This window comes from Pagrus major, chromosome 21 (assembly GCF_040436345.1).
Source record: "Pagrus major chromosome 21, Pma_NU_1.0".
NCBI lineage: Eukaryota > Metazoa > Chordata > Actinopteri > Spariformes > Sparidae > Pagrus > Pagrus major.
This window is the reverse complement of record NC_133235.1, coordinates 9,612,804-9,626,177: the sequence shown is the minus strand read 5'-3', so window position 1 is coordinate 9,626,177 and position 13,374 is coordinate 9,612,804. Positions and strand designations below refer to the sequence as shown.

Genomic DNA, 13,374 nt, shown 5'->3' with positions numbered 1-13,374 from the left:
ATAAAGTGTTAAGTTCTTTTATTAAAGCGAAGCATAAAGTTGATACTTTCTGTTCTTATTGTGTAAATTGTCAAATAAATAACAGTTCAAAAAAATGTGATTGTGAAATCTGATTTCTATTCTTTAAACTGGTTCCTCATTATTATTTCACAACTTTTAAAACCTGAAGTTAGTTTAATGTTCACCATACCACATCAGCAACAAGAACCAGCAGGTTAGCTCACAGTCAAAGAATTTTTAAAGTACTTACAGACATTTTCTAAATTATTCTGGAAAAAGCAGTAACTTAAAAGGGAAATATATTTATTCACTTCTTGGTGTTCAAATTTAGTTGTATACATCAAAGTTTTGTCTGCCCGTTAGATATAAGCCATCAGGCAGTTAGCCTAGCTTACCTTAGAGCAAAGACTGGTAACAAGATAAAGCAGGTCGCCTGGATCAATCTGAAGATAACAAAATCCACCTACCAGTGTCTCTAAAGCACACTAATTTACACATTATATCTTGTTGGTTAAACAAAATGCAAAAATTAAGGTGCAAAACCATTTTAGGAGGGATATGTGTCGGACTGGTCTACTTCTTGGCTTCGACAGTTGTTAAGCAACGAGAGAGACTCCAGGAAGTTATGTATTTCACAAAGTGTCGAACCATTCCTTTAAGTTATCAAAAGAAGTATTATTTCATTGCTAACAGAAATACTTTCCATCCAATGATGGCTGCCATTGTTTGTTTGTATCACAACATGCTAGCAAAATTCTGGACACTTGACAAGTCCGAAGTTCAACATGGTAATAACTAACTGTAATGAATTCACATTCATACCTGAAATGTCTCCACATTACTTTATGTGCGGTTTTTGGTCTCGACTTAACCATGTAGCTGTTGCTCTGACCTCCAGGCTACTGGCTCCTAGCTAACATTATTTCAAAAGTCCTCTCTTTCCACCTCCTACTGTTGTTGACCTGAATGTCCAGCTGCAAATGTTTTTACACAAAATCCTATTTATGTTAAACTTTATCTATTTTATCATCATAGTTCCAGTCACCCTCCAAGGAAATGTGTTCTGCCTGTTTGACACCGGTCTATCCGATGGAAAAAATGGTGGCCAATAAACTTATCCTGCACAGGAACTGTTTCTGCTGTAAACACTGTGAGAAGAAGCTCAGGTGAGATATGTTTCACAGCGTGATAGAACAAGTCAAATGAACTATTATACAATAAAAAAGATATTCACACTAATCAATACTATAATTCATCATACTGAAATTCTTATATTGGAATTGCTGAGCAAAAACATGATCAGAGATGATACGTTGTGATTATTCCAAATCATCAATGCACTGAAATCATTCACAGCAGCTGATCTAGCACAAATAAAACAACAAATGACAAATGAAGCAATTTATTTAATACATACAATATTTGTTTACTTGTTTATGTTTTACTTTATTGCAGCCTACACAACTACTCATCTCTTTATGGAGAGTTCTACTGCATGTCTCACTACCAGCAGCTTTTTAAAAGAAAAGGAAATTATGATGAAGGATTTGGACACAAGCAGCATAAAGACCAGTGGCTTCAGAAAGATAAAGGCACAGATGAGCCAGATGCCGTGTCTTCTCCCAAAATTATAAAAAGCAACTTAAACACGTCTGACGGCTTCAGAGAGTCCTCTGATGGTGTGTTTGTTTCAAAGTCCTCTGCAAAACAGCCAACATGTAAGGGTGGTGCCGATGTTAAGGGCAAACTAAAAATAAGCTGGCCGCCAGAGAAGAAGAGTACAGGGGTTAATCCAGAGCAGCGCACATATGTGAAAAATAAGATATCTGACATTGGCAAAGCATCTACTCATAGGATGAGCTTTTCAGACAACAACCAATTAAAGATCAAACATGGTGGAGAAATGAAAGATAAAGTGAAAACACTGTCAAGCTCCTTCGTTTCAGGGGTCAAGGAACGATTTAAGACAACACGTAATAACTCATCTGAAAAGTTGTCCTCAGAGGAAACAAAACCCAGGGGTGATCCAAACAAAGCAGGGCATTTCCGAGACAACATCTCTCCGACAGTGCGTAACTTTTCTTTGCTCTCCCAAGAAAAGAGCATCACTGTCACAAACCTAAAAACAGAGCAGAAAAATGTGGCACCCACCTCAAGAACAAACTACAGTCCAACATCTAACAGGCTGGGTGCTGATCCAAACAAAGCTAAGAAGTCTGTACGGTTTGCTTCAAATGTTGATGTTACTCAGTATGACATATCCTCTCAACTGACCCCAGGAGCCAAAGATGAACAGCACTGTATGCAGTTTTCAGATCAAACTGAACAGAACAAAGTAAATAGATCCAAGGATTCAAAAGACGTCAGTGACAAAAATAACTCTGAGTTCAGCACAGAACAGAGTCAAAGTGAGGCGTACCTTGAAATCCCTGAAAATAAATGCCATGCAGATAAGAGTAATATGTCGAACCAGGAGTCTGATGTTAAAGTGGAGAGCAGTCAAGAGATCCCACAGACTGATATTACAGTTTTGAATGGAGGCATAGACAAGGTTAAGGAATCACTTGATAGTCAGAGTTTGACTGAAACTGAAAGAGTTGTGAAACAAGAGTTACCTGAGATATCCCAAGTCATCCCCAAAGACTCTGTCAATCCGTATGAATCAGAAAATCCAAGTACTGCACACAGTCCTGCAGAACATATGAGCAGAGAGGTGGCCAGCCTCGAAAGTAACAAAAATCGTGAACAGACTGAATCATCCAGTGACCAAGAAAATGGTGGTAGTCAGAGGAAGCCTGTTGCAAGAACAAATTCTCTGAAGGGTTCTGCAAAACAGGCTGAAAAGACAAAGGCCAAACTGGGCTCCTGGTCCAAAGGGAAGAGTCCTTTGTCAAAGCTCTTCACATCAGGTGGAAATGACAAAACAACCAAAACTGAACCAAAAGATGCCAAGAAAACAGATGTCAAACCTGGTGGTGGACTCTTAGGAAGACTGTTTCAGTCATCCTCGGAGAAGGTAGAGGACACAACAAAAGTGGCTGAGCAAGATGAAAGAAATGAGAAAGCACACGCTGATGACAAAAAGACAGAGGAGGTAAAGGAGGCCGTTATGAAAGAGTTGCAAAAAGAAGGCGACATGTCTCAAGTTCCACTTCAGGAACAAGAGGCTGGGGAGCAAACACAGGATAAGTCACATTCTGCTGAGCCCAGCACACTGGATGGTAACAAAAGTGAGTCTGTAAGCACACCCTCAGAGCCATCCGACCTGCTCAATACTCCAAGTGAAACACAAGATGGCTTAAGAGCTCTAGAACAAACTGATGCGAATCCGACAGATGATCAGGAATCAAATTTGCAAAGCAGTGAGGCTACAGGCCCATCTGTGACTGATCCTCCCATTACTGTGCAGTCAGTGAGCTCAGTGTCTGAGGAGTCAAGTGGAGGTGAAGCTTTGAGTGCTCCAGTTAATGATGACATTTTTGGGGACAGTGTCAGTTTAGCCTCTATTGAGCCTTTGGCCATTCAGATAAATACTGATGAATCTGCTCAAAAGCCAAATGAGTTGCTCGATGCATCAGACGTAGAGGAAAGAGGCAGCGGAGGACTTCTTGATCTCGATCAAGAACTTCCTCAAGATTCCTCTAACCTTTTTGCTCTGTCTGACTCTCAGGAGATTTCTGTGAACACCCCTGTTGATATATTTTCATCTTCTTTGAGTAGCGCAGCTTTGTCATCGGCTCCTGCTGATACTTTTAGCCTGCTTGACTCTCAGTCAATACCGGCTGAGAATGTAGTGCTCAGCATGACTGATCAGCTTATTGTCCCTGAGACAGCATCCGTAAACCAAATTGAGGATCAAACCTCAGGCACTGACTTCGACATATTCAGCTCAAACGACGTTCTGTTCACTCAGTCGCCTACTGTTAATGTGTCTGATCAAACAACAAACCAACCATCTGCCTTTCCCGATGACTTCTTTGGACTTAGTGACATGTCAAACGGTACAGATGTGTTGCTTTCATCCACCTCAGGCACTTCTAACTCACTGGATGATCTGTTTGGTTCAGATATGTCCTCTGCTGCTGCTCCTTCAGCTCAGACAGATGTTTTTGCCAGTGATATCTTTGCATCAGAGCCACAGTTGCTGCCAGTGTCCGAGCCAAGTGATGTGAATTTCTTTGCAGACAGCACAGAGCAACCAGCAGAAAATACTGTCACAAGTAGTAGCTGGATGGATGATTTACTCGGGTAATTGCAGGATTGTGTTTACATGGTTGGAATGTACAAAAAAATGAAGGCATCATAGATTTACAGTGTACTATGCAGGACTTTCTTAAAAAAACCAATGTGCAGACTCTTTTGATCAGCACTTGTGACCCACTAGAAGTGTGTGACGGTGTCTTCTTAATATTTTTGCCTGGTTTGTGATGTTCCGGGGCGATTGTGGAGAAGACATCACCCATAAGCATCTGTATTTGACCTGCTAATGAGACTCAACAATTTACGTTGACAGGTGTGTTTACAAACAGAACTGACAAATCCTACATAGTATGCCTTTAAGATGTCTTTAAAAAGCATTTCAATTGATTTGATAACCACTTAACATTTAATTACTTATCAAAGCCACAGCTAATATTGTTTTCATTTACCATTGCTTTTTATTTTGAAATTTGTACACAATCTGTGACATTTATGTACTGCAGTTCAAATTTGTGGGGTTAATACAGTATGTGTCTTTACATTACAACTGCAAAATTAATGTATTTCATGACATGACATGATTTTCTTTCAAAGATAACATGAAGAGAAACAGAGGACCTAACGTTTGCAAATAACTGTTTTTTAAGTGATTTTTCATGAATAAACAGTTAAAAACTAAAAGAATCAACAGTAATAACAGGTGTAATTTGACCAGGAAATATTGTGATATGAAAATTCTGTGTTCTGAATGTATTGATTAATAATTAATCTGTAATAAAATTCCAACATTTGAGCACTGAAGCAGTTTTGTTTGATGACCCCTTGAAGTTTAAATAAATGGAAATACCAGCATCTCATACAGTTAAACTCCAGGCCAGGCCTTTATTTTATGAGGCTCTTAAAACAAATAGATTGGCATTTTGGGATATATGCTTTCTTTCTTGCACAGAGTTAAGATGCTATCTCGCCTAAACTGTTTGGTTCGGTTACAACGAGCTAAGCTAATCTAATTGCTTGTGGTAGCTTCAGATTCACGATACAGACTAAAGAGCTGTGTTGATTTTCTCAAATAACTTTTTGCAAGAGAAATGAACCTTCTACTAGTTTTCTGAAAATCTTCAGAATAATTTGCTTATCTTGAAAAAGGCTGTGTATGTTTGAATATTTGTTGTGACAACTACAAGGGAAATTGTTAGTGTTCAGGTGGTACAGTTGGTAAATATCCACTCATTGTAGCTATTATATATATTTTTTTACAGTCTTGGGCTGTAAAATATAGAAGTAAACTAATTCTGATGAGTAGGAAACAGTAAAGTTAAATAAAAGATGGTGATCTTATGATAGGCTTTTCATATGTTTTAGTTAATTACTCTATAAAGTGATGTTATCTGGTATTAGCAGCCTTTAACATAAAGTTTCATTAATTTTTATTCAAAATTTCAGAACTTTTTCAGAATAATTCTTTATGATTTTATTGTCAACAATTGATTTTACCATGTTAATTATGCTCTACTTAGAAATTAAAAAAAAATCTCGATCACACTGTGTCTAAAAGTGTTTTGTTCATTGCATTACAACTCAGTCAATGTCAAATGAGGCAGCATAAGCAAACAAAAGAAAAGGGTGAGAAATCTTTGTGCATACACCATTTTATTCTCCTAACGTCTACAGGTGCTTTTAGTCTAAACATATGATGTGATGTGATGACTAATGTGTTGTTACAAGTAAACACATTCTGCATATTAAACACATGTCTGATGCCTGGTCGAATTTTGAGTTGAACAACTGGCAGTGCTTGGGGAGGTCTTGTTTTTAAAGGACAAAGGATGGCTGAGCGATATCAGGGAGCAGATAATGAAATGTGGAAATATATCCTTATAGTGTTTACTGTATAACATGTAACTTATCTTGTATATAATTGTTTTTATTGCCATTGCGCTCTTGGGTTGAATTAATGAAATTAATAAATGCAAAAGCAATTTCAATTTGTTTGCTTATTGGTGCACATTGAGTGATTACGTATTTGTGAAGGTATGTTAATGTATGCAACAATTTGAAAGACATGAATGCAAACAATGATAAAATCAGCACAGTATAGTATTAGTGCAGTACAGATTAAAGGAAAAATGCATTTGAACAATGTTAACTCGGTTTAAAAATACATGAAAAATACATTAGATGAATATGATATAGTTATTTTAACACCTGTGAGAAAATTACATTGTTTTTGTGTAATATGAATATGTCTTGAAAAATCACATTCTATCAATGTAACATAGATACATTTTACATTGAGAAAATAACATTAGGTCAATGCAATATGGCTAAGTTTGATTCTAAGGGAAATTGAAGTTTGAGTCTGATGTAAATCACATTGTTTCAGTGTGATTGTGATAATTGTGATAACAATCTGATCTGGAACAATTTGATTACATCCAAATAAAATCATTAGTTACAGATATATTACAGTTTTTTCCCAGTTGTTTAAGGAAATTTCCTGAAACTGCAGCACAAATTCTGCAAAACTCAAATCTCCACAAATGTCTTGCAAAATGAAACACTTGCACTCGAAACCATGTTCTCTCTTGTCAAAAATGTGTCTTGCCATTGCCTATCATATGAATATATCTCTTACACAGCATCAATTTAAACACTGGTGTGTGATTACTTTAAAACACTACAATAAATATACTTGTTTGGCTTCAAGAGGCTATGCTACATATTCAGATGTATAAAACTGTGTAGAAATATAAATAATTTCTCTTTTCTTCTTTTTTATTGTATAATTTAGGGTTGTTTTTTGTCCCAAAATAGGTTGCAGTTGTATGGTACACATAGCATAAAGACTGTTGCCATATTGTACAATACAGAATTATAATACTGTGATTATATCATTATAAGTATTACACTGACATAATGATTGTATCAGTATAGGAGACACTGCACATATGAGCTCAAACTGGGCTAAACTCACAGCCCAGCTTCCTAGATTCAGACTGTAAAATTATAATTGATACTGCCACATTCAAACCAGAATCTGAAATATAGGATCACATCCCTCTTTGTCACCTTTCTCCTCTTGCTCTCACTCTTCCTCCTAGTTTTCCAAGCTGCTCCAATTTTTCCCCGACACACTAGAGGTCGCCTGAGGCCTCTTTTATACTCTGACAGGTGATTAAACAGATTTTCCAGTTGAGTTTGAACAGGTAAGAAGTGAGTGAAACAACTGGTAATTAGTGTTTGGCATTTTGAAGGAACTGTATGATTATATTCAGCATTTATACTATTTGAGATTTTGATGAGTACATGCGGCCATTAAAACAATACAGTAAAATATCCATAACTCAGTTACTCAATAACTGTAACAGATATCAAAAAGAAAAGTGATGCTGCCATGAGACACACTTTCTCTATGTGATGACTGGAATGATGCGTCTGTCTGTAAAACGTAGAAGAACAAGCGATTCTCAGCAAATAATTAAACAGCAGAACATCTCCAGGCCGACAGGGGCGCTGTTCAGCTGGCGTCACAGCTCAAGTATCAAAAATATATATATCGCTTCCGGGTCTGAAAACAGTCCTTCCGGCTTGACCGCCATTAGAGACAGCAGCAGGTAAGACATTGATGCCGACAACTATCAAAATAAATCCACTTATAATCTCCGCCATCCATCGATTCCTACCGAATAAACTGACTTGAATCAAGGTTATTGACTCCACCTAACATCTATGTCCAGTATTGTAACGATACGATAAGTTATAAACTAGACATTTGTAGCCGCGGCGGTGGCTAGCTAGTGTCTCTGCCTGTGTTCATTCAACATACTGCAGCAACTACTAACCTCCTGAAATACTCACGAGTTGTTGCTTACAACCAAAGACCGCGTGTTATTCTGTATGAAACATAGAAACGAGCAAGTTTAGTCGCGTTATGTTAGGAGACAGTTGTAGCACGCAACCTGTCTGAAAGTAGCAAATTATCGGCAAGTGGCTATGACGGAAACACAACATACGGATTACACGTGTTTATAAATGCTTTAACCCGCTACTATGTTCAGAGACGAGCTTACATCTGAGGGAAATAAACTCTGGTAATGGTAGATAACGCAGTGCTTTATTAAAGTACACTCTGACTACGGTTGAGCTGAAGGTTTCCTACTGTTATGCTCACAAGACTCACTTTCTTGTGGGAACAAAATGGCTGCATCAGTCATAGTTCATAGATGATTGATCAAATGTATAGTGCGTTATTGCATTTATTTACAGTGACACTGTAACAGTAGCTGTTCAGTGCCTGACGGCTGAGTCTCCACACAGCACTGAGCCAGGAGAAGATGTGAGCATCTGGAGATGCTAGGAGTGTAGCACCAATAGTGAAAATGCTTCTGATAGTTTGGAAGGGGATGTGATGTCCCCATTTAGGCCATGTTCACATGTACACAGGTTTCTTCTTTAAACAGAGCCCTGTCTAAGCGTTTTGGTCCCTTGTTGACCTGTAAAAAGTATTTTATTTAGCTGAAAATGGCCCTATTGGTAAACTCCTTCCAAGGTGAAGATACTCGGAAAGTCTTCTGTCAGTGTTTGTCAGGACGGCAGAAACGGAGATTTGTTTGGAAATGATCACACAGACGGCAACATTATCAGTGTATGTAGCATTATTGGCAAATGTCAACCTGAAGTTTGTGTAATCAAATTGGAGTATTAGTGAGTTGGTATGCTGCCCTGAATAGATGTTAATATAGAGATACATAAATAGGCACTGGTGATATGGAAAAGGTAGACAAAATGGCTGCTTACAATGTCAGATACAGTAAAATTTTCCCCGACACACTAGAGGTGTGTGCCTTTTTGACTGTCTGTCAATATTCAATAAAGTAGAAAAAATGATATGTATTCCAAAAATGTTTGTGTGGACTAGGACTTGTGTGGCTTATTTAAAGGTGTTGTCGTTTGCACTTGAATTTATGATTTTATGTTCTTTTACAGAAATGGGAATCCGCTACCCCATGGCCGTTGGCCTTAACAAAGGCCACCCAGTCACCAAGAATGTGACTGCTCCCAAACACAGCCGTCGTCGCGGGGTGAGTACCTGCTGTTAACTGACTGTAGTGACGGGCAGTTAAAAGAGCGTACACAGGTCGTCAGTCTGAGTCATCGAGAGCCAGAATGTTGCTGTTTGTTCTTTTTTCCTACTAGCTGCTTTAAAAACATCTAGCCAGTCTCACAGCTGTAAACCACTTCATAATTTTAGGTAAATTATGATTCTCAATTGCCAAGCTAGTAGAGTGGTAACACAAATTTTTGGCACAAAGATATTTATAAGGGCAGGTTTGGTGATGCTCATTATTTTTCTAACTGCCAACAACTCCCATGAAAAGATTAAAAAAAAAACAAGTGTGTTGTGTTCAAAGCCTGATATATAAAAGCAAAAACTGCCTGTTTTGGTCTTGTCATGAGATTTGTTGATACATGTACAATTCCAACAGTTGTGTACCTTGATGTGAAAAAAATAAACTTTGCCTTAATCCAGACATGTTTTCCTGTTAAACTCAAATGTTCTACACCAGTGTTGGTGAAATGTCAACAAATTATAAAGCATTGTGGTAAAACTATCGATGTTGTAGCTCTGAGGGCTGAGCTTTAGTGTTGGCTATGTAGGGGGAAAACCAAGATAGTGGTAAATGTACAGTCTTTTTTGTCTGGTTTATTATCTAATTATAAAAACTTTGGAGAATATACCTTTTTTAAATTTGTCTTACCATATCTCGTTCTTCCATTACAGCGTCTGACCAAGCACAGCAAGTTTGTGCGGGACATGATCCGTGAAGTGTGCGGTTTTGCTCCATATGAGAGGAGAGCCATGGAGCTGCTGAAGGTGTCAAAGGACAAGAGAGCCCTCAAGTTTATCAAGAAGAGGGTAAGTTGGGATTTCTCTCTCAGCTCTTAAAAATGCACGCTAGTGTGAATGTGAATTTGTAAATGGCCACAGTTGCGTTTTCCACTTAATGTCTCTTATCTGTGATAAATATGTAAGTGGAAAACAGACTTGTGCACATGTACACAACTGTGTGGAATGATTGTTCCGGCTGCACAATCCTCATTTTAACCAAAAAAAACTACCCTTATGATGTGGCATGTTTATCATTCTCATATCCAGAGAACAAGAGTTGTAGACCAGGGCATCTCTGCAGCTCGACAGTGCTTCATTACAATACTGTTCTCCCACAGTTTTATTTTGTGTTTTTGATATTGTAGTTAACCATATTGCTATTTTGATAATATCATATAATTGATTTTGCAGCTTGTGTGTACAGAGTTGTACTCTCGTATCTATAGTTTTATTCATCTGGCCCTACAGATGCAGTGAGTAGTGTCACTGTCTGAGACTGTAGCAGGTGTAAAGCATTGTGCCCCATTAGTGGACATGATGCTTTCCACATACGCCACAACTCTGCAGATAGAAACTTCAGTTCACACGGTGGTGAAAGGATTCAGTCTAATGTTGCTATGTTTCTTCCCCAGATTGGAACTCACATCAGGGCCAAGAGAAAGAGAGAGGAGCTGAGCAACGTTCTGGCCGCCATGAGAAAGGCTGCTGCCAAGAAAGACTAATTTGTTGCTTAATTAAAGTTTTCTAAACTACAAAATCCACATGGTCTGTTTTCTTCTTTGCTTTTGCTGATTTATCAGCGGTCATCGGGTCCCTGTTCAGCACATGTTAATCCCAAACCAGTAGCAGGAGTATCCATTTACACCACTTACTGGTATTATTAAGCATGTCTGTAAATTATTGTTTTTTTTTTGTTTGTTTTAATGCCTCTGCACAAGATACAGCTGTGGCCTGGAGGAAATTTCTTCAAATTGGCACAAATGTCCACCTGGACTCAAAAGATAAACTGAATAAATTAAGCACTCACCTTTTAAAAACCTGCCCATATCCAATAATTGATATGACAAAACTTAACACATCTAATATGATGAAGTGATACCTTCTTGTATCCAAAAGGTTACTGCCTTTTCTGTATCACCAGCTGTCACTATCTGGATCAAAAGGCTTGCATAAATCAAATGACATTTGGAAAGAAAAGTGCAACTAGAGTGGGCTGTTGGAATTCTCCAATGTTCCTGAGAAACTCGAAACAAAAAATTAGCCATATCTTTTTTCCTTGTATTACATTGTGTTGCTTTTGGAAAGACCACCCAGGTTTAAACGATATCCACTAATGTTATATTGCTGTATTGTTTCTTACTGAGCCAATAATTCAATGTTGTTCAGGTGTTCCCCTGGAGTCCTTGCCTGCAAATGTATATGTCAATTTAATAGCTGTTTCATCAGGGATGGAAATGTCTTTCTCAAATCATTGTCATCACAAATGTGTAAATTGTATAAATATCTCAGTTCTGCTGCTTGTGAATTAAATCTGCGGTGTAGTGGGTGCAACACATCTGACAATATAAAACCAGGCATTAAGCTCATAAAAATGATGAATTCTTAGGTTGAAGAGGTTTTCACAGTGCCATGTGTTTTGAAAAATTTCAACCAACATGTCATTTTTGTGATTGAAGCAAAAATGATTAAAAAAAAAAAAAAAAAAATCAACAAAGCTTGAGCACTAAGGTTTTAAAATATTCGGTGGCTTGGACTGTGTCTAGCAAGCGGATAACTGCAAATATAAATGTAATACAAAGTGTGGCATACAGGAGAGATGAGAAAAGGGTCCATGTAGTTAACTGAATTCATGAAGGGATCAATTTATAATAATAGGATAAATTGTATTCTCATGTACTGTTAAAAAAACCTCAAAATATTATCTAGAAATCTGTAATTGACAGTTAAGACAATTAACACAAATATCTTGTACTTTAGAAAAAAAAACTTCAGAGGTATCGTTCAAAACTATTGTGTGAAACATCTATTTTTCTCCTCAGACTTCTCTGTGGACCCCATATGGCCCCTGACCCTTAGGTTGGGAGCACTGATGTACAGTACGCGATGATTGATGCCTTCTTTGAAGCAAATTCATCATGAATATTTCAAGAATAAACCATCAGACACGTCTACAACTCTGTTGATGTCAGATATGGAACACTTTCTATTCTTGTGGAGGTAACATTTCTGAAAGACAAAATAGAGATGAGAGATATCAGGGTGCAAATAGTGAAATCTAAGATTATGAACTTATCTAATGACGTTTACTCTAACGATGGGACATATTTGCCAAGGTCACCTGTTGCCTTCAGCCTCGTCGACTGATTCAGGGAGCTCTTTTCTTCTGGTCTCAGGGAGCAAGAAGCCGAGAACTCCACTGACCAGTGTAAGGCTGCTGAAGACCGTGGTGGGTATGGCCCAGTGGTACGTGGCCAGGATGCTGAGCAGTCGAGCCACTAATCTACCTGCTCTGGTTGACATGGTTCCGAAAGCTGTGGCTGTTTGTCTGAAAGATGGCCATTATAACAGTTATCACTTCCACATATTCAATCAATTAGCAGATTTGCTTATTGAAAAAATACGCAAAATATATTTTTAAATGTATTCTTGTGATTGTTTTAACTTTTCAGTGCCTGAATGTGTCAAGACACTGAGTAGGTTAATAAAGTGATTTACTGTGTATTTAAAATGCATCTCATAAGCCCACCGAACAGAAGTTGGAAACAACTCCTGGACAAAAACAGCACATATAGAAGAACTCCAGATCAGGAAAAAACGTGCTCCGACAGCTAAAGTTGTAAGAGCAACGGGGTATCCTGAAAACAAAACAGAACAGTTAGACCTGGCAAACCGGACAAAAAGCATGAATTCAAATTTACTAAATAAACCCAAAGGTTTACCTTGGGAAGCAGCTAGAATAAGAATGGAACAGAGTCCTCCACTCAGAAGTGTAAAAATGAATAATATTCTTCTCCCAAAAACCTCCAACAGCCACATGTTGAGAAGAATAGCTGGTATTTCAATAGCACCGTACATGAGCTGTATCAAAAAGATGCTCAAGCCAAAATGTCCCATACCAAAGTACAGGCTGTAGTAGGACACATTTGAAGAAAACCTTCAAAACAAGAAGAAAAGACAATATAAAACATCCGTAACACACACACACCAGTTTCTGAACAGTTGCTGAATCGTTCATGGAGGTGGGTGGGGAAGCTCAGGTGAGGCAAATCTGGTGATTACAGTGC

At 38.0% G+C, this 13,374-nt stretch overlaps 1 protein-coding gene across 2 annotated transcripts; it reads left to right on the top strand.

Moving 5' to 3' along the window:
- Positions 1 to 7,771: 7,771 nt before the first annotated feature.
- rpl36 (ribosomal protein L36) lies at positions 7,772 to 10,847 on the top strand. 2 transcript variants are annotated; one of them, XM_073491283.1, is made up of 4 exons: positions 7,772 to 7,906; positions 9,187 to 9,281; positions 9,983 to 10,117; positions 10,723 to 10,847. In XM_073491283.1, exons 2-4 carry the CDS (start codon positions 9,189 to 9,191, stop codon positions 10,810 to 10,812), a joined length of 318 nt encoding a protein of 105 aa, XP_073347384.1. In that variant the 5' UTR covers positions 7,772 to 7,906; positions 9,187 to 9,188; the 3' UTR covers positions 10,813 to 10,847. The 2 variants fall into 2 exon arrangements, with proteins under 2 accessions (XP_073347384.1, XP_073347383.1); XM_073491282.1 differs by having other exon boundaries at positions 7,777 to 7,814.
- The last annotated feature ends 2,527 nt before the right edge of the window (positions 10,848 to 13,374 follow it).